Source organism: Microtus pennsylvanicus, chromosome 13, assembly GCF_037038515.1.
Source record: "Microtus pennsylvanicus isolate mMicPen1 chromosome 13, mMicPen1.hap1, whole genome shotgun sequence".
In the NCBI taxonomy this organism is placed as follows: domain Eukaryota; kingdom Metazoa; phylum Chordata; class Mammalia; order Rodentia; family Cricetidae; genus Microtus; species Microtus pennsylvanicus.
In genome coordinates, this window is record NC_134591.1 from 77,819,887 (window position 1) to 77,846,219 (window position 26,333).

The window sequence follows — 26,333 nt, forward strand, 5'->3', positions numbered from 1 at the left end:
CCTCCCACCCCCTGCCTGCATGGACAGCGCTGACTCCACAGCCTCAGAAACACGTGGTAACACAGTTTGAGTCCTAACGTCCATGTGGCCATTCACATCTGTAATTGCTGTTCCGGGAGGATTCGCTGCCCTCTTCTGGCCTTTTTGGGTACTACAAGCATGTTTTACATAGACACAGAGGCAAAACACTCATAAAAAATAAATCTGATTTTTTTGGGGAGGAGGTTTCAAGACAGGATTTCTCTGTGTAGTCCTAACTATCCTGGAACTAGCTCTTGTAGACCAGGCTGGCCTCGAACTCACAGAGATCCCCCTGCCTCTGCCTCCAGAGTGCTGGGATTAAAGACGTGTACTACCACTGCCCGGCTAAAACCTAATTTTTTAAAAAATAAAGTGGCACGAAAGAGTAGTAACACAGAATTTAAAAATGAAAATTTCCAAAATCACTTTATTACATCTAAATTCTAAAGGGAAGTTTGGCTGATTTACGACTTAGATCAAAGAAAATGATTTTCATTTTTTTAGTCCTGGGGATCAAACCCTGGGTCATGGCAAGTCAAGGTTTGCCAAGGGTCAAGGCTCTGTCACTGAGCCGCATCCCCAGCCCCCAAATTTAATGAATGATTGACAGGAGGTTGTCGAAGGCTTGATTCCTTTGCATGTCCATCCAGGTTTGTTTCCACCCGTGGTGTCTCACCCACATCCCTCCTCTTCCATCTGATGTAGCTCACTTCCTTCTATGGGTGGTAACTCCCTGAGTTAGTCAGAGACTCACTGCAGGTGGCAAGGAGACCCACAGGACAGGATTCCTCAGAGGCGGGTCAGGGTGAGTCCACAGTGTGCCAATTCCAGCTTATTAATTGTGCTTTCTCTTCTTAATTTTCTTTGGTCCAGCATGGTTTACCCAGTTCTCATCAGTCTTTAGCCGGTGGTGACCAACGAGACCTGTATCCTAGAATACATTCAATAAAAAGAAGAATTAAGCCAGGCAGAGTGGCACAAGCCTTTAATCCCAACCCTCAGGAGGCAGAAGCAAGAGGATCTCAGAGTTTGAGGCCAGCCTGGTCTACAGAGTGAGTTCCAGGACAGCCAGAGGTATGTAAAGGAACACTGTCTCCCAACAGAAGAAGAACGTGCAGAAGGAGGAGGAGGAGAAGAAGCATTCAGGCCCATAGAGACAACTGAGCTGGCGGAGTGCCGTGTCCTGCATAGCTTGGTCCTGGAAACCTGGCTGGGGCAACAAGGGATCCAAGAAAGGAAGCCACGCTTACGGGAAAGCTGGGGTCAGGTGAGTTGTGCTTACTCTGACGGGGTACACCTGCTACACACTACTCAGACTCTTGGCGTGTTTATCACACGCAGCATAGAAGGAGGCCTTAGCTAGCGGCAGGAGGAGGAGGTCTCTGTCGGGAGCAGTGTCAGGCTGTCAACCCTGGAGGAGGAAGCTGCGGTTGCTAGCTTTTCACACACTGGTCAATCGCTCATAGACACTCAGTTCTTACACACATTGCCAACACTCGCATTCAGACCCGAGGGAGGCTTTCCCATCCCTCTGGCCCCTCACTTGGGGAAGGCTTTGCCACTGTCATGATCTGAGGATTTGAAGCTTTAACACAACTGTGCCATGTCAGACAACACACACACACTCACTCAGGACTTCATTGATTTGTTTGTTTGTTTGTTTTCCAAGACAGGGTTTCTCTATAGCTTTTGGAGCTTGTCCTGGAACGCACTCTGTAGACCAGGCTGGCCTCGAACTCACAGACACACGCCTGCCTCTGCCTCCCCAGTGCTGGGATTAAATGCAAGCACCACCACCACTGCCCGACTAGCTTCATTGATTCTTGACATATTAACTCAAGGGTTTCTCAGCTCCCCAAATCAAGGACCTGCCATCGAGCATGGGACCTGAGTCCAGATCCGCTGGGCACTGTACATGCTCTGTAACTGGCATTAGTGGGATGGAGACAGCCTAGTCAAATCAGTGGGCTCCAGCTTTGGCGAGAAACTGTCTCAAAATAAAGATGTTGGAGAGCCAGGCACGATGGCGCATGGCTTTAATTTCAGCACTCAGGAGGCAGAGACAGGTGAGTCTGTGAGTCTGAGGCCAGCCTGGTCTACAGAGTGAGTTCCAGTCCATACAGAGCTACATAGTGAGATCCTGTTTGGAAAATAAACAGAAATAAAATGACGAGCCACTGAAGAAGACATTCAGAGTTGACCTTGAGCTTCCACACTCACACGAGCTTCCACACTCACACTCATATATGTATATACCACACACACACACAATCTTTAAAAAAAAAATTAGGTTTAAATGATCAAACTTAGAAGGACCTCCTGGAAACAAAATGCAGCGTGGCTCGTCATACTTCTCTGTGTGTGTGGTGTGTGTATGTGTGGTTGTGTGTGTGTGTGTGTGTGTGTGTGTGTGTGTGTGTGTGTGTATGTGTTGCTGGGGAAGCAAAGCAGAGACTCATGCATACACAAGCATGAAATCACATCCCAAGTCCTCTGACCTGTGTACTTTTGATTCCTTGGTTTCTCCTGTATGATAAATTAATGTGGGATTTCCCTCTGGCTGTGAATACCATTGGTTAATAAAGGAACTGCTTTGAGCCTATAGCAGAGCAGGGCAGAACAGAGCTGGCGGGAATGGGGAGGTTGACTAAACTGAATGCTGGGAGGAAGAAGGCAGAGTCAGGAGAAGTCATGGAACCGCCGCCAGAGACACACATGCCCAGACTTTGCCCGTAAGCCACAGCCATGTGGCGATACACAGATTAATGGAGATGGGTTAGTTTAGGATATGAGTTAGTCAGAAATATGCTTAAGCTATTGGCCAAACAGTATTGCCAATAATATAGTCTCTGTGTGGTTATTTTGGGGCTGAGCAGCCGGTAACAAACAAGCAGCCTCTTACAACAATGAATTGATATGGTCAGTTAAGAAGTGATCATATGGCCGGGCGATGGTGGCGCACGCCTTTAATCCCAGCACTCGGGAGGCAGAGGCAGGCGGATCTCTGTGAGTTCGAGACCAGCCTGGTCTACAGAGCGAGTTCCAGGACAGGCTCCAAAGCCACAGAGAAACCCTGTCTCGAAAAACAAAAAAAAAAAAAAAAGAAGTGATCATATGAAATGCTATTATCAGTTAACATGATCCAGCGGGATGGAATTCTACAGAACTGTGCAGTGCTGTGGGCCTTCCTACATGGCTGAGTGGAGATGCCCATGGCTGTGTAGCAGTCTGGGTCTGAAGGAAGAACAAGACGATAGCTGTAACTGCACTTTCTTAAGATCCTGTGGATGGGCGTGAGGGACAAAGTCCCCTGCTGCCCCTGGAAGGTGAAGCAATCACCCCGCAGGGTGGGTTCCGATGGAGGACCTCGTGGACACCAGGAGGCATCCTGGTCCCGGGGGATTATCTAGGACACGTGCACTCCCCTAAGGGTAAGTTGAAGAGTCTCCCATGGAAAGCATTTGAGACAAGGAATAGAGAGCACCAAGCGGTCTCTTGGTACATGTTGCAAGAATAGATTTTTTAAAAGAATAAGAATGGTTAAAAAAAAATTAGCAAGGAAAATGGAAACCTGGAAAATTATGGAACAAATGATGGATCTGTGAGTGAGCCCACTCTTTGTTTAACCTACATTGGAGTGACCCACATGACAGACATGACGCTAGGAATAGGAATCGCCATGATCAATGCTGTGAGTAGGTGTACTGGATGGTTTTGTGTGTCAACTTGACACAAGCTGGAGTCAGCAGAGGAAGGAGCCTCAGCTGAGGAAATGCCTCGAGGAGATCCATCTGTAAGGCGTTTTCTCATTTAGTGACTGATGCCGGAGGGCCCAGCCCATGGTGGGTGGTGCCTTCCCTGGGTTCTATAAGAAGGTGGGATGAGGGGCTGCAGAGGTGGCTCCGTGGGGCAGATCACTCACTGCTGTTGCATAGGACCTGGGTTCAATCCCCAGTACCCACATGGTGGTTCACAACCATCTGTAACTCCACTCCCGGGGGCCTGATGCCCTCTTCTGACCGCCCTGGGCACCAGGCATTTAGGTACTCTGCATACACATGCTCGGGTACACACAAAAGTAGACACATCTTTAAATAAATAAATAATAAAAGAAGATGGACTAAGCAGACCATGGGAAGCAAGCCAGGAAGCAGCTCCCATCCATGGCCTCTGCATCAGCTCCTGCCTTCAGGGTCCTGCCCTGCGTGAGCTCCTGTCCTGACTTCCTCCAGTGAAGAGCAACAGCAATGAATGAACCCTTTCCTCCCACAGCTTGCCCTTGGGTCCTGGTGCTTTGTCGCAGCAACAGAAGCCCTAAGACACCGGCATAGTGGGGTATGGCTGCGACAACCTGACCATGTTTTGGGGAGGATTGTGAAGGGACTTTGGGCTAGAAAAGCCATTGAGTGTTGAGGCCTCGATAGGCTGTTGTGTGGGAAGATGAGAGCGTTGAGAATGGACGCCTGGCTTGCGGAGTTTCTGAGGGAAGTTTAGAGACTCTCTGGGGGCCACTGGTTATTTTGAATTACATTGACTAAGATCCTGCAGTTCTGGCTAGCTGGGGCTGAAGCTGTGATTCACAGGATCCCAGAACTACTAAAGCAAACTTTTGTTTTGCTGGGATATTTGATGCTGGTCGGCTGGAGCTAAGAAATGAGCGGTGATGAAGAAGAGACCAGCATCAGTGAGGTGAAATCTTCTGGGACGTGTTTCCCGAGAGCACAGAGGAACTGCTGCAGAGGCTGCCAAGGTTGAACCTCATTGCTGGCAGCTGAACTCGGTAATGTGTAAGGTCACCCAGGTGGTACTGGGTTTGCAGGCGTGAAGGGGTCACAGAAAGCACCTAAGCTTGGCACTGTGAGAGGCCAAGAGAGATCATTGATGAGGGCGGAGCCCCAGTGGCAGTTGAAGGCCCAGGACTGAAGGGGGTCCTGCAAAGACGTTGAGGCTTGGCACCCCGAGAGCCTGTGAAAGGCTTTTAGTGAAAGCGCAGCCCAGTCGCAGCAGAAGACCCCAGCATTGGAGATGCCAGTACCACGGGATGTTCATCATAAAGTCCAGCATCAATGGAGGAGTACCAGTCGGGATCTAGAAGACAAGTTGTGTGTGCTTTAGAGACAGAGAAATGACCCAAACCCTTTGCAGGAACCCAGAAGATCATGCATGGATCTCAGACACTGGACAGTTGAAGTTGCTTGGCTTTGATTGCAGGGAGGGGGGTGAAAATGAGCTTTAATTTGTATGTGGGTGAAAAGAGGTGTGATTTTTTTTTAAAGATTTATTTGTTTGTTTATTATACAGCATTCTGTCTGCATGTAAGCCTGCAGGCCAGAAGAGGACACCAGATCTCATTACAGATGGTTGTGAGCCACCATGTGGTTGCTGGGAATTGAACTCAGGACCTCTGGAAGAGAAGCCAGTGCTTTCTTAACCTCTGAGCCATCTCTCCAGCCTGAGATGTGGTTTTTAAAGTGGACTGGGAGTGGATTTGTTATGCAGAGGAAGGGAGGTAGTGGCTCTTGAGAAATCATCTCACTTGGGCTCAGTAAAGCTAACTTGAGGCTGCACACAGCCAAGAGTTTGTGGATTGTCCTTGTCACTTGCTTCTACCACCCACCTATAGCCACGATCAGGGAGGCTGCACACCACGTGCTGTCTCCTCTGCAGTGCTCCCTGAGACGGGAGAAACGAGCGTTCGCCATCTTCTCCTGCCCTGCCTGTGTTGGCCCACGTGAGTGTTCCTGCCTTGCAACGGCGTTCCTTCCTTCTCTGCAGCTAGGAGGGACCAGCCAGAGAGGGGAAGAACACTGTGGTCCACAAGTTGTACAGCAGAAGGAAGACTTGGTGTCACTTACTCTTACTAAAGAAGTCCGGGAAATTGGCTTGCACCACTCTCTCGTTGAGGGCCTGGGTCTTGCGGTAGATGTTATGAAGGGTCTCGTTGTGGTCGTTCTTAATAGTGTTCTCCATATTCACAACCTGCAGACAACATGAGGGGACTTATGGGGGAAAGCATTTGGTGAGTGATTGGATAGATGCTCCCATCTGTGTGATCTGGCAGAGGGTCGGACCCCCTCGGGCGCAGCGCCCCGCGAGACCCTTTCCTCGGGATCTTGCCCCTCCATCCTTTTGTCTTCCTGCAGGAGTGTTTGGTTCACAGAATAAAAGTAATGAGTAACAGAGATATATCAAGTGGCAAGCTCAGTGCTTGTTTTTCTAAAATTATATTCTGTCTACATCGTTGAAGTATTTGTTTCTTGTTTCTGCATGACAATGTCTGGTTTCTTTGTTCATGTCCCTCCTTCTTTTTCAAGACAGGGTTTCTCTGCATAACAGCCCAGCTGTCCTGGCACTCACTCTGTAGACCAGGCTGGGCTTGAACTCAGAGATCTGCCTGCCTCTGCCTCGTGAGTGCTGGAATTAAAGGTGTGTGGACTTTTATTTTATATTTTAGACAGTGTCTCACTACATGCTCCTGGCTGGCCTGGAGCTCACTCTGTAGACCAGGCTAGCCTCGAACTCAGAGATCTGCCCGCCTATGCCTCCCAGTTGCTGGAACTACAGCCATGCACCCCACACCTGGCTGAATCTCTCTTGGAACTTGAGACATCGGCTAGCTCTCTCCTCCACCCTCCATCTCTCCTTGCTACTTTGCACATTTCCACCTCCAGTCCTCTTTGTGCCATGGTTAGACTGTTTTTCTCCCTCTGTCTTCCAATTTACTAGCTGTCTCTTGAATTAAATCTAACATGCTATTAACCCTTTCATGCAGTTGCTAATTGTGGCTAATCTAGTTTCATTCCTAAAAATCCTATTTGGTTTTTATGCTCAAGTCTGGTTGATCATTTCGTACTTTTTTTTTTCTTTTCCCTATATTTAAATCTCTTATTTCTTTATACATATCAGATACCCTCACATTATTTGTCTGGTAATTCCCTGTCTGAAATCTTTGTAACTCTGCTTCAGATGGTCCTCATTCACAGTGTCTTTCTCCTTGTGTTGGTAGGTTGGTAGGTAGGTAGGTTGGTTGGTATGTTGGTTGGTAAGTAGGTTGGTAGGGAGGGAGGTTCGTAGGTAGGTGCATAGGTTGGTAGGTAGATAGGAAGGTTGGTAGGGAGGTTAGTAGGTAGGTTTGTAGGTAGGTTGGTAGATCAGTAGGTGGGTAAGTTGCTTGGTTGGTTGGTTGGTTGGTTGGTTGGTTGGTAGGTAGGTAGGTAGGTAAGTAGGTTGGTAGGCAGGTTGGTATGTTGACTGACTCGTGTCTGAACTATTTATTATTCTGAAAGGCAGAAGACAGCTGATAGAGCTGTTCTCCTCAAAAGGCTGAGTATAGGGCTGGAGATATGGCTCAGTAGTTATGAGCTCTTGTTGCTCTTGCAGAGAACCTAAGTTTGGTTCCCAGCACCACACAGCAGCTTCTAAGTTCCTGTAACTCCACATCCCGGAGCTTGGATGGCCTCCTGCATGCATGTGGTTCATAAAGACACCCTCCAGTACGACAGACGTACACTATGGTGCACACACATACAAACTGGAATTACTAACTGTTTAAAGATTGACTATAAAGCTGTGTTTAACACAGCAAAGAACTGAAGCACCCCTTGGCCTAGGGTGCCTAAGAGACGGCACGTGGCCAAGTCAGCTTGAGAACATTTGTCTTCACCGTCCACCTATTTCACACGGCTTGGACTCAAGACCTTTCACTGCATCGAATCCAAGCTCTTTCGATCAGCTGGGGCCTCCAATGCCCATGCCCACCTCAGTGACTGAAAGTCACCCACAGTTCCATGGGCAGGGAGGTGGTAGTGTTTGTCCCAGCTAGTTTTATGTCAACGTGACATAAGCTAAAGTCATCTGAAAGGAGGGAACCTCAGTTGAGGCAACGCCTCCATAAGGTAAAGCTATGGGGCCTTTTCTTAATTAGTGACTGATAGGGGAGGGCCCTGCCCATTGCGGGTGGTGCCACCCCGTCTGGTGATCCTGGGTTCTATAAGAAAGCAAGCAGAGGGAACTGGAGAGATGGCTCAGTGGTTAAGAGCATTGACTGGTCTTCCAGAGGACCTGGGTTCAATTCCCAACACCCACGTGGCAGCTCACAACTGTCTATAACTCCAGTTTCAGGGGACCCAACACCCATGGCAAAACACCCATGCACATAAAATAGAAATAAAGTTGAAGAAGAAGAAGAAGAAGAAGAAGAAGAAGAAGAAGAAGAAGAAGAAGAAGAAGAAGAAGAAGAAGAAGAAGAAGAAAAAGAAAGCAGGCTGAGGAAGCCACATGAAGCAAACCAGTAGGCAGCAGCCCTCTATGGCCCCACATCAGCTCCTGCTTCTGAGTTCCTGTTCTGACTTCCTTCAGTGATGACCAGGACTGTGGAAGTATAAGCCAAATAAACCCTTTCTTCCCCAAATTTCTCCGGTCACGGTGTTTCACCACAGCAATAACAACCCTAAGACCGTATCATAGCCTGTGTGCGGCAAATACCGAAGAATGAGGCGGGAAGAATGAGGCAGGCTCCTGGAAGAACCCTTGTTAGCCAGACAGTCACGGGGAGGCTTTGGGGACGTGGAGCCACTGTTACCTGGGTCTTAGAGAGCTTGACGGTATCATGGAGCACAAACCACTTGACGTTCTCGGTGCAGGGGGGAGTGGTGAGCGAGCCTTCGTAGGTGTAATAGTGGAACGTGTCTCCAGGCAGCAAGTTATAAATGTTAATGTTTTTCAGGGTTGTGATTTGTCCTAAGAGAGAAGACACGGTATGGAATGGGACAGAGGCCTGCTGCCCCAGGAGGGACAGCTCGGGCTCTCCTCAGCATGGGAGCGGTCAAGTCCTCTGCCGAAGCCCAAGGAGCTGATGACCGAAACGCTGCCCCCCCCCCACTTGCTGCTCTGTGGATAGGTGAAGAGCAGAGAACAAAGCCTGGGGGTGCATGTGTGTAGTTCTAGCACTTGGGAGACGGAGGCAGGGGGATGTCCATTAATTCAAAGCCGGCCTGGACTCTAAATGACTTCCAGAGGCTTGAAGAGGCTCAGCAATTAGGAGCATGTACTGCCCTCTCAGAAGCCCAGCATTCAGCTCTTAGCACCCATATCAGGTGACTTACACAGCTGGTCACTCCATCTCCAAGGGATCATGGCTAAAGTTATAGGATCTGAGGGACACTCAGCTTGTGAGATGGGTCTGGGATCTGAACTTGGGTCCTGATGACTGTGGAACAGGCGCTCTTAACTGCTGAGCCATCTCTTTACCCTCTATACAGAATACTTTTTTTTTTTTTTTGGTTTTTCGAGACAGGGTTTCTCTGTGGCTTTGGAGCCTGTCCTGGAACTAGCTCTGTAGACCAGGCTGGTCTCGAACTCACAGAGATCCGCCTGCCTCTGCCTCCCGAGTGCTGGGATTAAAGGTGTGCGCCACCATCGCCCGGTGTACAGAATACTTTTTAAAATTTTTTTATGTGTATGAGTGTTTTGCCTGCATGTATGTATGTGCACCATGTGCATGCCTGGTACCCAAAGAGGTCAGAAGAGGACTCTGGATCCCCTGAAACAGGAGTTACAGGCAGTTGTAAGGAGCTAGGAATCAAACCCAGGTCTTCTGCAAGAGCAGCAAGTGCTCTTAACCACTAAGTGTGGAGACATTTTTGGCGTCTGCGGGTGTGCCTGAGTACACAAACACCCATATACATAAATAATTTAAAATTCCATATTTAAGGCCTGGAGAGATGGCAATGGACAAGAACTTATACACAAGTTTCTCAGAGGTCTGTTTACCCCCTAAACCTACAGCAGAAAAGGACTGGAACAAGGTCCCTTAGGCAAAGAGACCCGAACCTCCCTCCAGAGGGGTGAGGCTTCCCTACCACCCCACACTCAATCCTCTCCCTGCCATGGGCGTTCCTTACCTGTATACTGGATGTTGAGCAGTTCAGAAATGAGGGGGCTGTAGTAGGTATTTTCCTCGTATTCATTGATCTGGGAGAAAGCACAGAACACTCAGTATGAGGGAGAACTACCTCGCACAGACACACACGCACCAGCTACTTGGTTTCCTAGCTGGGAAGGCTGAGCAGAAAACAGGGAGGTCAAGTGACTCAGCTGGGCTGGCGGGGACAAGATGACTGCTTCTTGCTACCACCTACCTGGGCTCTGACCTCAGGGCTTCTGGAAGACAAGATGTCCCAGGCAACGCTGCTCCTGTAACCCTATTGCTAGGACACTCTTTGATGTGAATGTTGATTTCATTGACTTATTTTAATGTGTGTCAGAGTTTGCCTGTGTGTCTGTATGTGTACCATCTGCATGCAGTGCCCTTGGATCCCAGAAGAGGGCACCAGACCCACCTGAATTGGAGTCACAGGAGGTTGTGAGCTGTTATGTGGGTGCTGGGAACTGAACTCCCATCCTCCACATGAGCAGCAGACTCGAACCACTAAGCCATCTCTCCAGCCCAGTTTTTTTTGTTTGTTTCAAGATGAAAGTAAAAGTTGCTTTGGTGTAAAAGGCATATTATTTGTTTGTTTTCTGCTGCTGATTTGGTTGGTTTGGGTTTGATTTTGTTAGTTTTGTTTTGACAGGGTTTCTCTGTATAGTCCTGACTGTCCTGGAACTCACTCTATAGACCAGGCTGGCCTCCAACTTGGAGATCCTCCTGCCTCTGCTGCCTCCTAAGTGGTGGGATTAAAGGTGTATTGGCCACCACCCAGCTTGATTTTGGTGGTTTTTTTTGTTTTTTGGGTGTTTGTTTTTTGCTTTTCTGTTTGTTTTGGTTTTTCAAGACAGGGTTTCATGGTTTAGCTCTGGCTGTCCTGGAACTCACATTGTAGACCAAGTAGTCTTGAACTCACAGAGATCTGCCTGCCTCTGCCTTCTGTGTGCTGGAATTAAAGGGGCACACTGCCTGGCTTGATTTTGTTTTTTGAGGTAAGGTCTTGTTGTGTAGCCCGGGCTGCACAGACCATGGTGGCTGCAGACTTGCAGCGATCCCTCTGCTCCCCGAGGGCTGGGATTACAGTCAAGCACCACAGATCATTTAGATCCCATTGACTTGTTCTCCTGGGATTCCAGGCTTACACCTTCACAACCAGCTTTGTTTTTATCTTTTGAGATAACTATAGAACCAATTGGGTATTTCATTTTGTTTGTAAATTTATCCAGTTTAATGTTAAGCTTTTGGAGAATTCAATTCCTGTCTACTTTAAACATTTTTTTAAGATTTATTTATTTTCATTTTATATGTACGGGTATTTTGCCTGCATGAGTGTCTGTGTACCACGTGCGTGCCTGGTGCCCTCAGAGGCCCAAAGAAGACATCCGATCTCCGGGAAGTGGTTGCAAAGTGCCACGTGAGTGTTGCGACTGGAACCTGGGTCTTCCGGTGCTCTCAATGACTGAGCCTTCTCTGCAGCCCAGATTCCTGCCTGCTCCTAGTCACCTATCCCCAAGTCCATCGCTCGGACTGTTTTAGAAGCACAGTGCTGGTGCCTTTGTCTGACCGCACTGGACGTTTCACACAGCTCATGGACCAGCTTGTGTCCAGTCAACCCTTCTGCGCTCCCGGGTCCTCTTATCACCCAGGGTCCCATGTTTCAAAACACAGGAGCAAGCAAGGACTGGCAAAGGTAGTCCTCCCCACTGACGGAGCTTTCCTGGGAAAGCTTAGGACAGGACTGAGAGAAATAAGGGAGACAAGGTATCATTCAGACCCTTGAGCTGCTATGCCCTCCTTTGGACACGCCGGCCTAGGAGTCCGGGGGCGGACCCACGACGTAGTTCCAGCTTACCTCCACAAGAACTGCCAGCACAGCCAAACCATCGGGCTGGCTCTTGGCCTCGTCGAAGTTATCGTACTTGGAATTGTAGTGAACAAAGTGGATCTGTGAGTGAGAGAAAGCAGGTCAAGGGCAGTGCCTGGGGACTCCAGACCATGAAGGGTTCCCAGGGGGAAGGGAAAGGAGAGAAAACGGTCCAGCCTCGACTACCCCACACAAACAGTGCCGACCTCCCTCTGCCTGGTCAGGCTGCAAGCCCAACTGCCAAGACCAGAAACTTCTCTGAGAATGGAAAGAGGGAAGCAGGGTTCTGGAAGGTCGCTGTTCTGTTTGCCTTGACCCAACCTCCCTCCTGGTAGACGCTGGAGTCACTCTGCCCTCCTCGGGCCTCTAGGGGGACTGAGGAGCAAGGGAGCAATGAACTCCCCTCCCTCGGGAAGCCACTGTGAGCCTGAAATCAAGGCAAGGAGGGATGCAGGCCAAAGAGGTTCTAAAATTCTAACACGCAAATCCAGCGGAAGCAGAGGAAGGCCTGGCACCATGCAGGCGAGACAGTCCTGCCACGCTGCGAGTTTCTGAAGAGAGAATCCATCTATGTTCCCTCACAGAGCAGTGCCCAGTAAGTTCTCAACGAACTGCAAATAAACCACAGGGTGACTGAACCGTCACCGTACCACCACGATTGCACAGTCGTATTGGCTAGTTCAGTAAGAAAGAGAGAGCCAATGGAGCTAGAGAGAGGGCTAAGAGCAATGGCTGCTCTTCCAGAGGTCCTGAGTTCAATTCCCAGTAATCACATGGCGGCCCTCTTTATTATTATTTAAGAGAGATGACTCAGTTGGTAAAGCCATTGTTGTGTGAGCATGAGGAATTTAGTTCAATCCTAGCACCCACAAAGAGGAACTGGGCACAGCTGTGCATGCCTGTAATCTCAGCGCTGAGACCAGTAGTAATAGGATTCCTGGGGTTCAATGCCAGTCAGTCTAGTTAATAACTGGAATCCAGACTCAGTGCAAGAGTCTAGATAGATAGATAGATAGATAGATAGATAGATAGATAGATAGATAGATAGATGATAGATAGATGATAGATAGATAGATAGATGATAGATAGACAGATAGATAGATAGATGATAGATAGATAGATAGATAGATAGATAGATAGATAGATAGATAGATAGATAGATGATAGATAGATAGATAGATAGATGATAGATAGACAGATAGATAGATGATAGATAGATAGATAGATAGATAGATAGATGATAGATAGATGATAGATAGATAGATAGATAGATAGATAGATAGATAGATAGATAGATAGATGTGTGATAGAGGAAGACAATGTCAACCCCTCCACACACATGCACATATATGTGCATGCACACTCACATGCATGTGTACATACATGCACCTGTATAACACAAACATACAAACACATAAAAAGTGACTATGGACCTTGAAGGAAAGGGGACCCCCTGGGGTCGTCACATACCTCTATCACACGCCTGATCCCATCGACAGTGTGCTCAGAGCCGCTGATTTCTGCGAAGTCCCCACCCCAGTGGAAGTGCATCTGCTCTGCTTTATACAAGGTGCCGTTAGAGTCTTTCAGGCTCATGGTGGAAGGCAGGGCGATCTGCACTGCAGGAGAGAACACAGCACAGGGAGGCTCAGACTCCCCAGTAAGCAGCCTCCAGGGTCATCTCCCACCCCACACCTTTCTGAACTTGTGGCTGTGCTAATGAAAAGCCCAGGCCCAAATCTCTCTTGTCTCAGGACAGACAAGGCTACACAGAGAAAGTCTGTCTTGGTTAAAGAGAATGAAAGAAAGAAAGAAAGAAAGAAAGAAAGAAAGAAAGAAAGAAGAAAGAGATGTTGACAGTATAGCAGCCCTGCCCCTGTTCTGCCTTGCATGTGAAGGCCATAGGTTCTACTGTTAACCCTAGAAAACATTAACAACAACAAATTGTTTTATTGTTCTGCAAAAGACACTGGTCAGAAAAGGAAAGCATAGATGATAAACTGTAAGAAAGGATTTATAAACATCTGATAAAAGTTTACAGAAGCAATGACTCAGAGGTTAAGAGCACTGACTGCCTTCCAGAGATCCTGCTTCAATTCCCAGCACCCACATGGCAGTTCATAACCGTCTGTAATTCCAGTTCCAGGAGAACAGTGCCCTCTCCTGGCCTCCACAGGTGCTGCACACACATGGTGCACATAACACATACAGGCAAACACTCACACACATAAAAATCTTTACAAAAAATAAAGGGCTCTTAAAATTCAACAATAACACCAGGCATGGCAGTGCCCACCTTTAATCCCAGCACTTAGGAGGCAGAGGCAGGTGGACCTCTGTAAGTTCGAGGCCAGTTTGGTCTACAGAGAGAGTTCCAAGACAGAAAAATCCTGTCTCAAAAAAAAAATCAGTAATAAGAAAATGAGCATGCTAATTTTGAAAATCAGCAAAACACCTAAGCAGACACTTTATCATTGAAGATATATAAGCTGGGCGTGTCTGCAGTCCCAACACTCAGGACGCCAAGACAGAAGGACCACTTGCACATAATTTTAAATCAACATGGACAACATGGAGACTCCTTCCCCATCTGTTACAGAAACAGTCCAGATGCCTGAGAGCTGATTCAGCAATTAACACGGACTTAACAAGACTTAAGCAATTAACAAGGCTGCTTTTGTGGAGGACCCACATTCAATTCCCAGCACCCCTGTCAGGTGGCTCACAAATGCCTGTAGCTCTGGGAAGGAGCTGAGGCCCCTGGCATCCGAGGGCACCTGCACTCGTATGCCCAGACCCACAGACACACACACACACATACACATACAAGCACATACACACACATGCACACACACATACACACACGCACATACATATAGCTAAAAATAATGAAATAACTCCTTAAAAATAGATGATAAATTTAGCCCAAAAGTAGAACACAGACTTAGCATGCACAGAGCCCTCCAATGCCTCAAAAGCTAGTAGTCTGTGGATCTTAGTAGTCCCAGCCACAGTACCTGGGCCACTCACAGCATGGCTCTGTTCTCCTCTTACCACTCACCTGACCCATAACTGGAATTTGGTTTTGTTGTCTCAATGAGGCACCTGTGCATAGACAGTAAACTGATTCACCCAGGAACCAGGTACAATAGGGCTGAGAACCAAACATCTGGGCCTGTGTCATTGGGCCACTAGTGACCATGATCTTGAGTGAACCCGTGGCCTTCTGAGACCTCAGGTTTCCTGCCTGTAAATGGCCTCCCTTAGTCAAGCGTGGGGGTGGGGTGCAGGCGTCCAATCCCAGCACTTGGGAAGTAGAGATGGGACAGCCAAGAGCTCGAGGCTCTTGGAGTCTGGGACCAACCATGGTTAGCTGAGCTCAAAAATCAAAGACAGGCTAAGGAGCCGGCTCAATGGCTGAAGTGCTTACCACACAAGCAAGGGGACCCAAGTTTGGAACCCCAACACCTTCATAAAAAGCCAGATACAGAACTTCATATGTGTAATCCCAGCCCTAGGGAAGGTGACAGGCCAACCTAGCAGTCTGTCGAGCCAAGTCAGTGAGTGGCTGTCTCAAAATCTAAGATGGAGGGGCTGACGGGATTGCTCAGGGGTCAAGGCACTTGGCTCCAAGCCTGATGACCTGAGTCTGAGCTCTATGGCCATCATAATAGGAGGAGGCACCGCTGCACACGTACAAATAAATAAATAGATGTAACAAAAAGTTAAAAACTAAGAGAGCTATTGAAAGAAGATACTGGATGTTAATCTCTGGATTTTATCTACATGTGCATATATGTACCTGTGTACCTACACACACACATACGCGCACACACATACACACACACAGACACACACACACACACACAATACAATGCCCCCCTCCTGAGGTTGCTATGAGGTTCAAAGACAAATCTAGTGGAGAATCAAAAGGACACACTATGTGGGTGTCACATCTGTCCTGAGAGGGCTCCCAAGATCCAGCTTTCCTGTTCGATATGCACATTCATTCTCTCTCTCTCTCTCTCTCTCTCTCTCTCCCTCCCTCCCTCCCTCCCTCCCTCCCTCCCTCCCTCCCTCTCTGGAGAAACTGAGGGGAATTCTTTTTGAACCTTTGAGAAGCTGAGTTATCTCTCAGGTGCTTGTAGCTAATCAGATTCCATACAGAAACTATAGAAACCGGGGCACAGCTGCATAAAAACAGTAGGGAAGGTAAACGGAGCCACCCTCTGTCAGAACTCCCTGCCGGGTAAACAGCAGTCACCCCTCTGTCTGAATGCCCTGCCAGTGCATTGGAACAAACTCAGGTAAGGGTCTTTCCGAGTATTGTTTGGAGAGCCACCTTTCAAATGTTGGAATTAAAAGTGTGTGCCCCCACACCTGGCAGGGTCTTTATCATTGTTGTTATTGATGTTACCATTATAAATTTATTTGGGGGTGAGTGTGGGGGAATGCCCGCCTTGGAGCCTGTGAGGAAGTCAACCGGCTTTTGAAAGTCGACTCTTTCCTTTAACAGTGTAGGTCCCAGGGACTTGAACACGGGTTTTCAGGTTTCAAAACAGGTGTCTCTGAGGAGCCCACAAGAGGTTGAATTTAGGGACAGCTGTTGCCCGTCTCTGGAAGAGTCCCCGGGGTTTCTGCTAGCTGTGCTCTGGGTCTCCATACACGCTGCTCCCGGCATGCGCACAAACTACCAGCTCTCCACGCAGGCCCACTGCGCCCCCTTACCTGTGTGGCCGTTGTTAGTCATGGAGAACTCCAACCCATCCTCCCCGTAGCCACTCAGGGTCAGGGGCTTCAAGAACCGGTTGAACTTCACCTTCTTACTCTGAAGATTGATGGGCGACTGCCTCTTCCCACCGCAGTCAGGGTACGCCCTTGGCCAGTCGCTCTCTTCCAGGTTGCCCCCTGCAACAGGAGAGAGTGGAGCCCAGTTCAGAGCTACCCAGCTGACTTCCTAGCAGGTCGGGGTGGAGGACCCGCAGGCCAGCCTTCTGGAAACAGAAGCAGAGCTTCCAGAGGGCCGGCCAGAAGAGCTCTAAACTAAGCCAACGACTTGGCTTGGGGGGTGGCGATGGTGCCAACTTCCGACTCTTCTTTGCGTCTACTGGCACAAGAACCGGAGCTGATGATTCGTGTCCAGGGGTCTCCTCTGCAGAGTAGATAGCTGGCCCTCTTCTTTCCAGTATTCACGGCTGATGAATGCCCTGAAGGGAGCCTAGGCCTACCAATAACCCCTAACCTCATTTTCAGAGAATATAGATTTCCTTCCAAGCCTGGTGCTTGAGGCCCTGGCTTCCCTTGTGCTGGAACCTTCCACAGATAGCAGCTGTTTTCTTGTTCCAACCTCTTCTTTGGGCCGACAGAAAGGCCAAGACAAGACCACCTAGGTGGCATCATGGATACAGGGCATCTGAGAAGCATCCTGTTAAAGGGTGGTACAGGCCTGGAATCCCAGCACTGGGAAGGAGGAGGCAGGAGGATCAGAAGCACCAGGTCATCCTTAACTACAAACCAAGTTTAAGGCCAGCCTGTGCAACATTCGAGCCCCACATAGCAGGTGTTTGCTCCACCCATGACCTTGGGCTCCCTGGCGTGTGTAGGCAGTGCTTCTCACCTGCCTATGTGACCTCTTAAAAGGAAGGAGGGAGGGCCCAGCTAGTTCAGTTGGCAGAGCATGGGATTCTTTTTTTAATTATTATTATTATTTTAAAAAGAAAACAAAATATCTTTTTATTTTCCATTCTAATCCCAGTTCCCACTCCCTCCCCTCCTCCCATCCCCTCCACCTATCCTCCCATCCCACCCCCCATCCACTCCTCAGCGATGGTAAGGCACATTGCTTTGGGAAAGGTCCAAGGCCCTTCCTACTATATCTAGGCTTAGCAAGGTATCCATCCAAAGAGAATAGGTTCGAAAAGAGCCAATACAAGCAGTAAGGATAAATCTTGGTGCCACTGCCACCCACATTCAGAGGGACTAGTTTGGACCTATGCTGTTTCCTTCCCTGTCCGGCTGGAGTTGGTGAGCTCCCATTAGCTCAGGTAGACTGTGTCAGTGGGTGTCCCCATCATGGTCTTGACCTCTTTGTTCATATTCTCACTCCTCCCACTCTTCAACTGGACTTTGGGAGCTCAGTCCAGTGCTCTGATGCGGGTCTCTGCCTCTATTTCCATCAGTGGCTGGATAAAGGTTCTATGGTGGTGTTTAAGATCATCATCAGTCTGACCACAGGGCAAGACCAGTTCGGGCACCCTCATGTCTATTGCTTAGGGTCTTAGCTGGGTCATCCTTGTGGATTCCTGGGAATTTCTCTAGTGCCAGGCTTCTTGCTAACCCCATAATGGCTCCCTCAATCAAAATATCTTTTTCCTTGCTCTCATCTCTGTCCTTCCTTCATCCCATTCCCTCAAGTTCTCCTCCCTTCTCTCCTTCTCCCCTCATCTTCCCCTTCTGCCTTCCCTACTTCTCCCACCCCCAGCACATGGGATTCTTAATCCCAGGGTCATGGGTTCATACCCCACACTGGGCGCCACTTTTAGTGAGAAATCCATGTGTGTCTGTTTAAGGGGTATCAAGGATTTATTAAGATATAAAAGGGGGGCTGAAAAGATGGCTCAGTGGTTAAGAGCACTGGCTGTTCTTCCAGAGGTCCTGAGTTCAATTCCCAGCAACCATACGGCGGCTCACAGCCATCTGTAATGGGGTCTGCTGCCCTCTTCTGGCCTGCAGGCATATATGCAGACAGAACACTGTATACATAATAAATACATTTTTTTAAAAAAAAGGAAAAAAGATATAAAAGGGGAAAATACACTCACAAAGACGGGATGTGATAAATCCAGTTGCCCAGTTCTTGGAAAGTTGGGGTCCAATCACACGCTGTTTCATGTCACCTGATCCTGTCTTCGCCATCCAAAAGAATGCATTCCCTGCCCTCCTTCCTTTTAAGAGGCCACTTGAGCCAGATAACCCAAGGTCATGGAAAGAGCGAACACGCACTATAATACTGTCTTAGAAAGCAACACAAACCAATAAACTTTGAGGTTCCAGCTTCTCAGGGGACTGAAGTGAGAAGGGTTTTTTGTTGTTGTTGTTTTGGGGGTTTGGTTTTTAATTTATTTTTTATTTTTTTAGAGGCAGGAAGCTCTTTTGAATCCAGGTGTTAACCTGTTTTATGAAGCATCTTACAATGTAGCCCTGACTGGTCTTGAACTTGTGGCAATCCTCTTGTCTTTGTCTTTGGGGTTTTGGGATTAGAGTTCTGTTATACCAGGTATAAATGAGCCCAGAGGTTCAAGGCCAGCCTGGGCAATGTAATGAGATAGATACTCTCTTTAAAAAAGAAGAGAAGAGAGAAAAGAAGGAAGAAGTTTGGGAGGGAGGAAGGAAGGGAAGAAGGAATGGAGGGAGGAGAGAGACAGAGAGAGAAGAGAAGGGAGAGAGGGAAGGAGGGAGGGAAGGAGGGAGGAAGGGAGGGAGGGAGGCTGCAAAGTTTATCTTTTTGGAGATGGTTAATAATCCTGGACTCAGAGGAATGTCGACCAGTCACTACAGATGACAGAGGCCCCACATCACTGAGGGGTTTGGTTTTGGTTTATAGACAGGATCTGGATCTCTCTATGTAGCCCAGGCTGTCTTTGAACTCACTGTTAGCCAGGCTGGCCTAAAACTCAGATCCACCTGCCTCTGAGTCCTGAGTACTGAGATTAAACGCGTTTGCTATCATGGTTCAGCCATCTGCAGTTGAGGACCTGCAAGGGTAGCTCTCCATGAGTGCATGATTTGTTCTAGGTAAGAACTGAGCTCCAGTCGGGGCTTCATGATTTGCAATCCACAGAAAAGTTGATTCTCTTCTCGTCCCATTCAATAATTCAAACCAATTTTTAAACAATTCTTTCTGAGAGGTGAAATACCAAGATCAAGGAAAGCGGCCCGAGGCACACCCTTCTGGGACCCAAGTGCTTTGGGTCTGGGTCTCATGGACGCTGGGAAGAAGCCAGGGGCACAGCTCAACTGCAGCAGAGCCTGCCCAGCACACACAAGGCTCCAGTCCTAGTGCTAGGGGAGGGAAAACGTGGGGCAGCTTACAGATTGTCCTCCTGGGCACTTACAAAAGTCACCCTGCGTTCTCCAGGCCTCTGGATGCCAGGGCCAGTCTGGGAGTCTCTGCTACCATAAGGAAGACAAGAATTTGCCACCAGAACCCTCTGTCTTCTGTCACCTCTGCACCACCGCCAGTAAGACTGCTTGATGACACAGATATGGGCTCCTTTTAGAACAGGATTATTAATGGGGCTGCCCTATGAATTGGATTATCTGAGCCTCTACAATGTCCCTGAATCTGTCACCTTGATTTAGGACTCACAATTCCCTCTGAATGATCAAGCCATGCAGGGCAGACTTTGTCCTGTGCAACTCTGGCCTCCTGCACCATCCAGGGGTCTCCCGTCTCCCCCAGAAACCCTGACTTCCAACCTGGTTCTATGGGGATACAAGTGGGAAGATTCTCAAGTTCCCTTTGTGCAGTCTGACTGGACATCTCAAGGTAAGGTTCTGCAGAAAGCAAGGCATCCTCCATTGGATCCTGGGGGACTGGGAGTGTGCACATGTCTGAGGAGAATGCTATCTGTGGTCTAGTAGGCTTTTCTATGAGGCCATAAGTGTCCTTTCTAGAAGTCTCATTTGTCACACATTTGGATAACAACAGCTTTATAAGAAGATGTGGGTTCTTGGAGCAGCCAATACTGAGTGGAACAGATTTTAAAGCCGCCAGGTGAAGCTGGGCTGAGGCAGGGGAACGCTGTCTCTTCTTCTCCTTCATCGGGGTTGAAAGTCTACTTGTTCATTCAGAGATAGCAAAACACATGTGAACCCAAAGAGCAGGTGGACCCCACCAGAGGACCCACACCCAGCACCGGAGGGCTGGCTTGTCACCCTGTCTGGAAGTGCCAGGTGGCTGCTTACCTGAGTAGGTCCAGTGAGTCTCGGCCTGGATGCCCAGGAGGAACAGGGACACCACAGTCACCAGAACCCTCATGGTAGATGCTGAAGGCCTGAAAGCAGCAAAACTCTGGGCAGCACTTCTTTTAAGAGCCCAGAAACTGTAAATAACAATTTACCGGGTCCAGCTGGCTGATCCGCCCTTGCTGCACCCACTGAACAATAACACCCTCCCCACAATGGCCCTTCTGACTTGGTGCCTTGTGCACGTGTCTCACCTCCTCCCAGGGCATTACCATAGCCAATTAACCCATGTCTGGTTGTTCAACATCTTTGGAAGCTCAGTCCAGGGGCCACACAGTGCAGCCATTGTGGGCCTTGAGTGATGAGTGATCTAGAGGGATATGAAGAGCCTGAGGCACAGCACACCCGGAAACAGGGGCTTCCTGGAGGGTGGCATTTCCTCTGCCCTTTCTCCTGGCTGTTGGGGGGAATCATCAGTGTCTGAAAACCTTGCCAGATTCTAGTTGATATTTCCTGCCTGTTCCAGAGTAGACAGAACATCCCTAATGATTCAGGCTTGCCTACTCCCTTACACACACACACACACACACACACACACACACACACACACACCTGGCCAGCTAGGCAATTGGGAAGATAGTCTGGTACCCTAGATAGCTTTGGGCAAGAAGTGGAAGAGGCAGCTAGAGGCAGGGATAGCGTTATCCTCAACCTAAATCAGCCATCAGCTGGGGACCTTGGAGCCTGGTTCTTGAGCTTGATCCACACACATGCCTTGGGGCCATTGGGGAGGAGAGGGTGGAAGCGGTCTGGACCAGTTCTCACGTTTCTCCTGGGATTTGTCCTGACAGTGCCATACATTGGGCACACCCAAGCCGAACCAATGAGTTGTCTAATCCTTGTACATCCACGTGGCTAGTGCAGGAGAAACGAGCATGTATGCCCGCTGAGAAGCCAGCATTTCCCATGCTTTTCAGAGAGGCAAAGACGTAGGGCAGGTGGGGCTCCCAGAGGGCATCTGTCATGCTGGCCACTTGCAAAGAACTGATCTGCTCTGGCAAATGGCAAACGCCCTCGCCAGTTTCCTTTATCTCCCTGCCCGCTCATCCCCAGTCTGAGAGATGTCAAAATGGTAGCATGAGGTCACAACAGCTGTGTGAGAGGCAGTGGGGTTGCACACTGCAAAGACCTCCCTGCATCCCTTGCTGTGAAGACCCCCCCCTAAAATATTAGACCCATAAAGCTCAAGACCTCAAAGAATCTCAAGGAAGCGGTTACCCGTCTGTGCCTCAGTTTCTCCATCTTCAATAGGACCTCTCTACAGTACTGCCCCCTCACACACACATCCAGGAATTCAGCAATAAATTTGTGCACGGTGCTCAAAGCAGGGCCTGATACATAGCAACTGGCATTAATTTTGAATTTCTCATTTTACGACAAGGAGGTGACTTGCCATTGTCACCCAACTAGTGATTGAGGGACCAGAGGGTACAAAGCACTTGCTCTTCAGCTCATCGAGTTTCTCCAGGTTCAAAGCACACTTGCCATCTCAGCTAAGTCAGTCTTGCCTGCTCTGCTGAGCCCCTGGCCTGGCATAAAGGCCCACCTTGTTATTGATCCCATGTCCTTGTTGTCCCCATGAGCCTCCAGTTCTGCTGAAGAATTTAGCAGAGATCACCACAATTGGGAAACTGAGGCAGGAAGAATGCTGTGAGTTTCAGGCAAGATGACTGCCAGGGGGATGAAGCCAGCCTGGGCTACGGAATGAAACCCCGTCTCAAGGAGGGCGGGGGGCGCTGGCTAGAGAGATGGCTCAGCTGTTCAGATGGATGCTACTTCTTGCAGAGGACCCAAGTTCAGTTCCCGATAGCTACATCAGGCAGCTAACAACCACTTGTAACTCCAGATCCAGGGGATCTACTACTCTTCCAGCCTCTGTGGGCCTTGGCACGGGCACATGCACATGCACGCGCGCACACACATAAATAAATAAATAAATAAATAAATAAATAAATAAATACCAGAAGAAAAAGAGATGAGCATGCTATCGAGACTTGGGGATACAGCTCAGTTGGTAGTTCTTCCCCGGCACGCACAAGTTCCTGGTTCAGCCCTCACCATCGCATAACCCTGGTGTAGTATCATACGACCGTACTCAGAAGTTCAAAACCATCCTATGTGTACTGAGTTTGAGGCCAACCTGAACGACATAAGACACTGTCTCTAAAAAAAGGGGGGAATGCAGATTCTCAGCAACTCCAGACTGGAAAACACAAAACCCATCTCAGGCTGGCCCTGAACTCAGACCCACCAGCCTCTGCCTGCAGAGTGCTGGGATTAAAGGCGTGCAGATTTGCCTTGGAAATTTGCACGGGCAAACAGTGTGTAGCTGAGGGTCGGGGGCAGTGGATCTAGGGAGATGCTAGAGTGGAGGAAATTCAGCAGGCTGGGCCTTGGAAGGGCAAGAGTGCCCAGGGAGGGAAAGAGGCAGAGGAGAGGCCAGAATGTTTCTGAGGCAGGAGGACTCCAGGAAGTGGCAAAACAGATCGTGTTCACCACTCCCTGTAGCTCCCAGCCTCACCTCATCTCGCCTAAGGTTTGGCAACCCTGAGATTAGCATTTTGGGGTTGCAGGACAGACAGCCTTTGTGCTTCTGTGCCCACTCCCATGCACAGCTGCTCGATGCTGGCCTGTGTTAAAGACAGCAATTAAATTAATAAAGGGAGTAGAGCTGACCAGCTCCTGAAATCCAGGAGCCACCTGCTAACAAGAGCACATCACTAGAGATGGGGTCCCCTCCCTCTTTAGGGTGTCATTGCTCCCCATTACTTAGCACAGAATAAGATAATGTCAATTTTGTTGCCTAATTTCTGACTCACTGTCTTCTTTGATCCTAAAATTTTCCATCCAATGACTTTGAACAGAAATAGCTTGCTTCTTGTGTTTGTGGGATGGATGGACGTGTGTGTGAGTGTGTGTGTGTGTGTGTGTGTGTGTGTGTGTGTGTGTGTGAATATAAACTCCTATCCTCACACCATACCCCCAGCTCGCTGAAGCTTATTTGTATTCTGAATTCTTGTTTTCCACAGCTCATCGTTTGATTGACAGTTTGAGATGAGCTGACAGGGGGATCATTTTCATCACAATGGAAAGTTAAGAGTGAGAAAGGAGTCTTTGTGTTTTCTGCATTTATGACTATCTGTTCCATGGAAAGGCCCCAAGAGGGGAAGAAGAAGAGAGGGAGGCATAATCACGCCAGGTGATACGGAAGAGACAGCAGCCCAAGTAAACAGACTCCGCCTGCCCAGGTGGAAGGGCCATGTGCTCAGCCCACATCTGTCCACACATGGATCAGGGAGGTGATCAAGGAAGGTGAGCACAGGTGAGCTGGAAGAGAGCCCAGGAGCCAACACACAGGCTCATACAGGACTGTGAGCACACAGGGAGTCTAAAGGCTGAGCCCTTCTGCACAGTGGGTTCTCTGCATCATTTGGTCCAAGCACAGAAGCAAGATGTTTGATCTCTCCCTACTGAAGCCCTCTTGCTTGCTTTGCTGTTCTCATCTGAGACGGAGTCTTTACCTGCATCTGGCTCTTCTGGAACTCACTATGTAGCTTGAGCTGTCCTCAAACTTGTTATAGTAGACCAGGTTGGCCACGAACTCAGAAGTCCACCCACCTCTGCCTCCTGAGCGCTGGAATTAAAGGTGCAGGCTACCACGCCTGGTGAAGCCTGCTTTCTTAACCCTCTTTGAGAATATCTCAAAGCTTTACCGAGCTGGAGGTTCAGCAGGGAACTTACCTAGGGCACAAGGTTCTAGCGGATACCTAGGGGGAAAGTGAGTAACTTCTTCTGTTTAAGGTAGGGCCTCATGCACCCAAGGCTGGCCTCAAGCTCACTGTGTAGCCAAGGATAAGCTTGAACTTCTGATCTTCTCTCTATTCCCAAGTGCTGATTCTAAGCGTGTCTGTGCCTCCATGATAATTTATGGAGTGCAGGGGATCAAACCTAAGGCATGTGGGTAAGAACTCTACCAACTGAGCTACATCCCCAGGCCTGGCATACTTTCCTTTCTTCCTTCCTCCCTTCCATTTGTTTGGAAACAGGGTCACACCGTGTAGCTCTGTCTGTGTCCTGGAACTCACTCTGTAGACCAGGCTGGCCTTGATCTCACAGAGATCCACCTGTGCTGCTGAACTTGAACTTGCTCAGTTTCAGAGACCACTGGTCTCATGTGTTCTAGAACTCAGCACCTGTCCTGCATTAAGGTTTCTTTCTTTCTTTCTTTCTTTCTTTCTTTCTTTCTTTCTTTCTTTCTTTCTTTGTTCCTTTCAGTAGTTTTATTTATTTATTTATTCATTTATTAAAGATTTCTGCCTCCTCCCCGCCACCGCCTCCCATTTCCCTCCCCCTCCCCCGATCAAGTCCCCCTCCCTCATCAGCTCGAAGAGCAATCAGGGTTCCCTGGCCTGTGGGAAGTCCAAGGACCACCCACCTCCACCCAGGTCTAGTAAGGTGAGCATCCAAACTGCCTAGGCTCCCCCAAAGTCAGTACGTGCAGTAGGATCAAAAACCCATTGCCATTGTTCTTGAGTTCTCAGTAGTCCTCATTGTCCGCTATGTTCAGCAAGTCCAGTTTTATCCCATGCTTTTTCAGACCCAGGCCAGCTGGCCTTAGTGGGTTCCTGATAGAACATCCCCACCTTTCTTTTTTTTTTTTTGAGCCTGTCCTAGAACTAGCTCTTGTACCCAGGCTGGCCTCGAACTCACAAAGATCTGCCTGCCTCTGCCTCCCAGTGCTGGGATTAAAGGCGTGCGCCACCACTGCCCAGCTTGTCATAGGGTTTCTATAAGCAGGCATAGCGTCCATCTGATCAGTTCTTCCTGGGCATGGTGGCACGCATCTGGAATCCAGCAATCAGGAGATGGGGGCAGGGGAACCAAGAGTTTAAGGTCATCCTTGCTATATAGTGATTTAGAGGCCAGGCTGGAAGACAAGGGACTCTCCTTATAAACAAAACAGAGCCAGGCATGGTGGCACACGCCTTTAATCCTAGCACTTGAGAGTCAGGTAGGAGGATATCTGCAAGTTCGAGGCCAGCCTGGTCAATGTAGTGAGTTCAAGGCCAGTCTGGGCTACACAGTGGGACCCTGCCTCTAGAAAACCAAACAAAGAAAAGGGCTGTGGAGGAGGCTTCGGGGATCAGAGCACCTACTGAACAAGTATGGAAGCATGAGTGTGAAAATCCCCAGTGCCCATTTTATAAACAGCTGTGCAGGGCCATACGTACCCCCAGAACAAGAGGCAGACACAGGGGCTCACTGGGGTTTGCTGACTGCCAGCTCAGCTCCAAGTTCAGTGAAGGTCCCTGTCTCAAGGGGATAAGGCAAGACTGAGAGAGCTGGATGCCTGACCCTCTCCTCTGGCTTCCAAATGTGTGTGTAAGTCTAGACCACAGACACACGTACACACACAACACACCCACACCCGCGTACACGCACATTAGTCCACAATCCTTCCCTGTGGGTATCGGGAACACACATCCAAAAGAT

The 26,333-nt window shown here is 48.9% G+C and overlaps 1 protein-coding gene across 1 annotated transcript; it reads right to left on the minus strand.

Moving 5' to 3' along the window:
- Nucleotides 1–420: 420 nt before the first annotated feature.
- Ca6 (carbonic anhydrase 6) lies at nt 421–20,979 on the minus strand. Its single transcript, XM_075945129.1, has 9 exons — nt 20,781–20,979; nt 16,542–16,721; nt 13,284–13,432; nt 11,802–11,894; nt 9,924–9,993; nt 8,603–8,760; nt 5,877–6,000; nt 5,057–5,109; nt 421–952 (listed from the first exon to the last, which is right to left on the minus strand). Exons 1-9 carry the CDS (start codon nt 20,851–20,853, stop codon nt 857–859), a joined length of 996 nt encoding a protein of 331 aa, XP_075801244.1. The 5' UTR covers nt 20,854–20,979; the 3' UTR covers nt 421–856.
- Between the last annotated feature and the right edge of the window lie 5,354 nt (nt 20,980–26,333).

Coding starts and splice junctions, on each gene's coding strand:
- Ca6 (XM_075945129.1), bottom strand. CDS start 20,853: ATGAGGGTTCTGGTGACTGTGGTGTCCCTGTTCCTCCTGGGCATCCAG. Junction 16,722..20,780: donor GACTCACTGGACCTACTCAG/GTAAGCAGCCAC, acceptor CTCCTGTTGCAG/GGGGCAACCTGGAAGAGAGC. Junction 9,994..11,801: donor TGCTGGCAGTTCTTGTGGAG/GTAAGCTGGAAC, acceptor GCTTTCTCCCAG/ATCAATGAATACGAGGAAAA.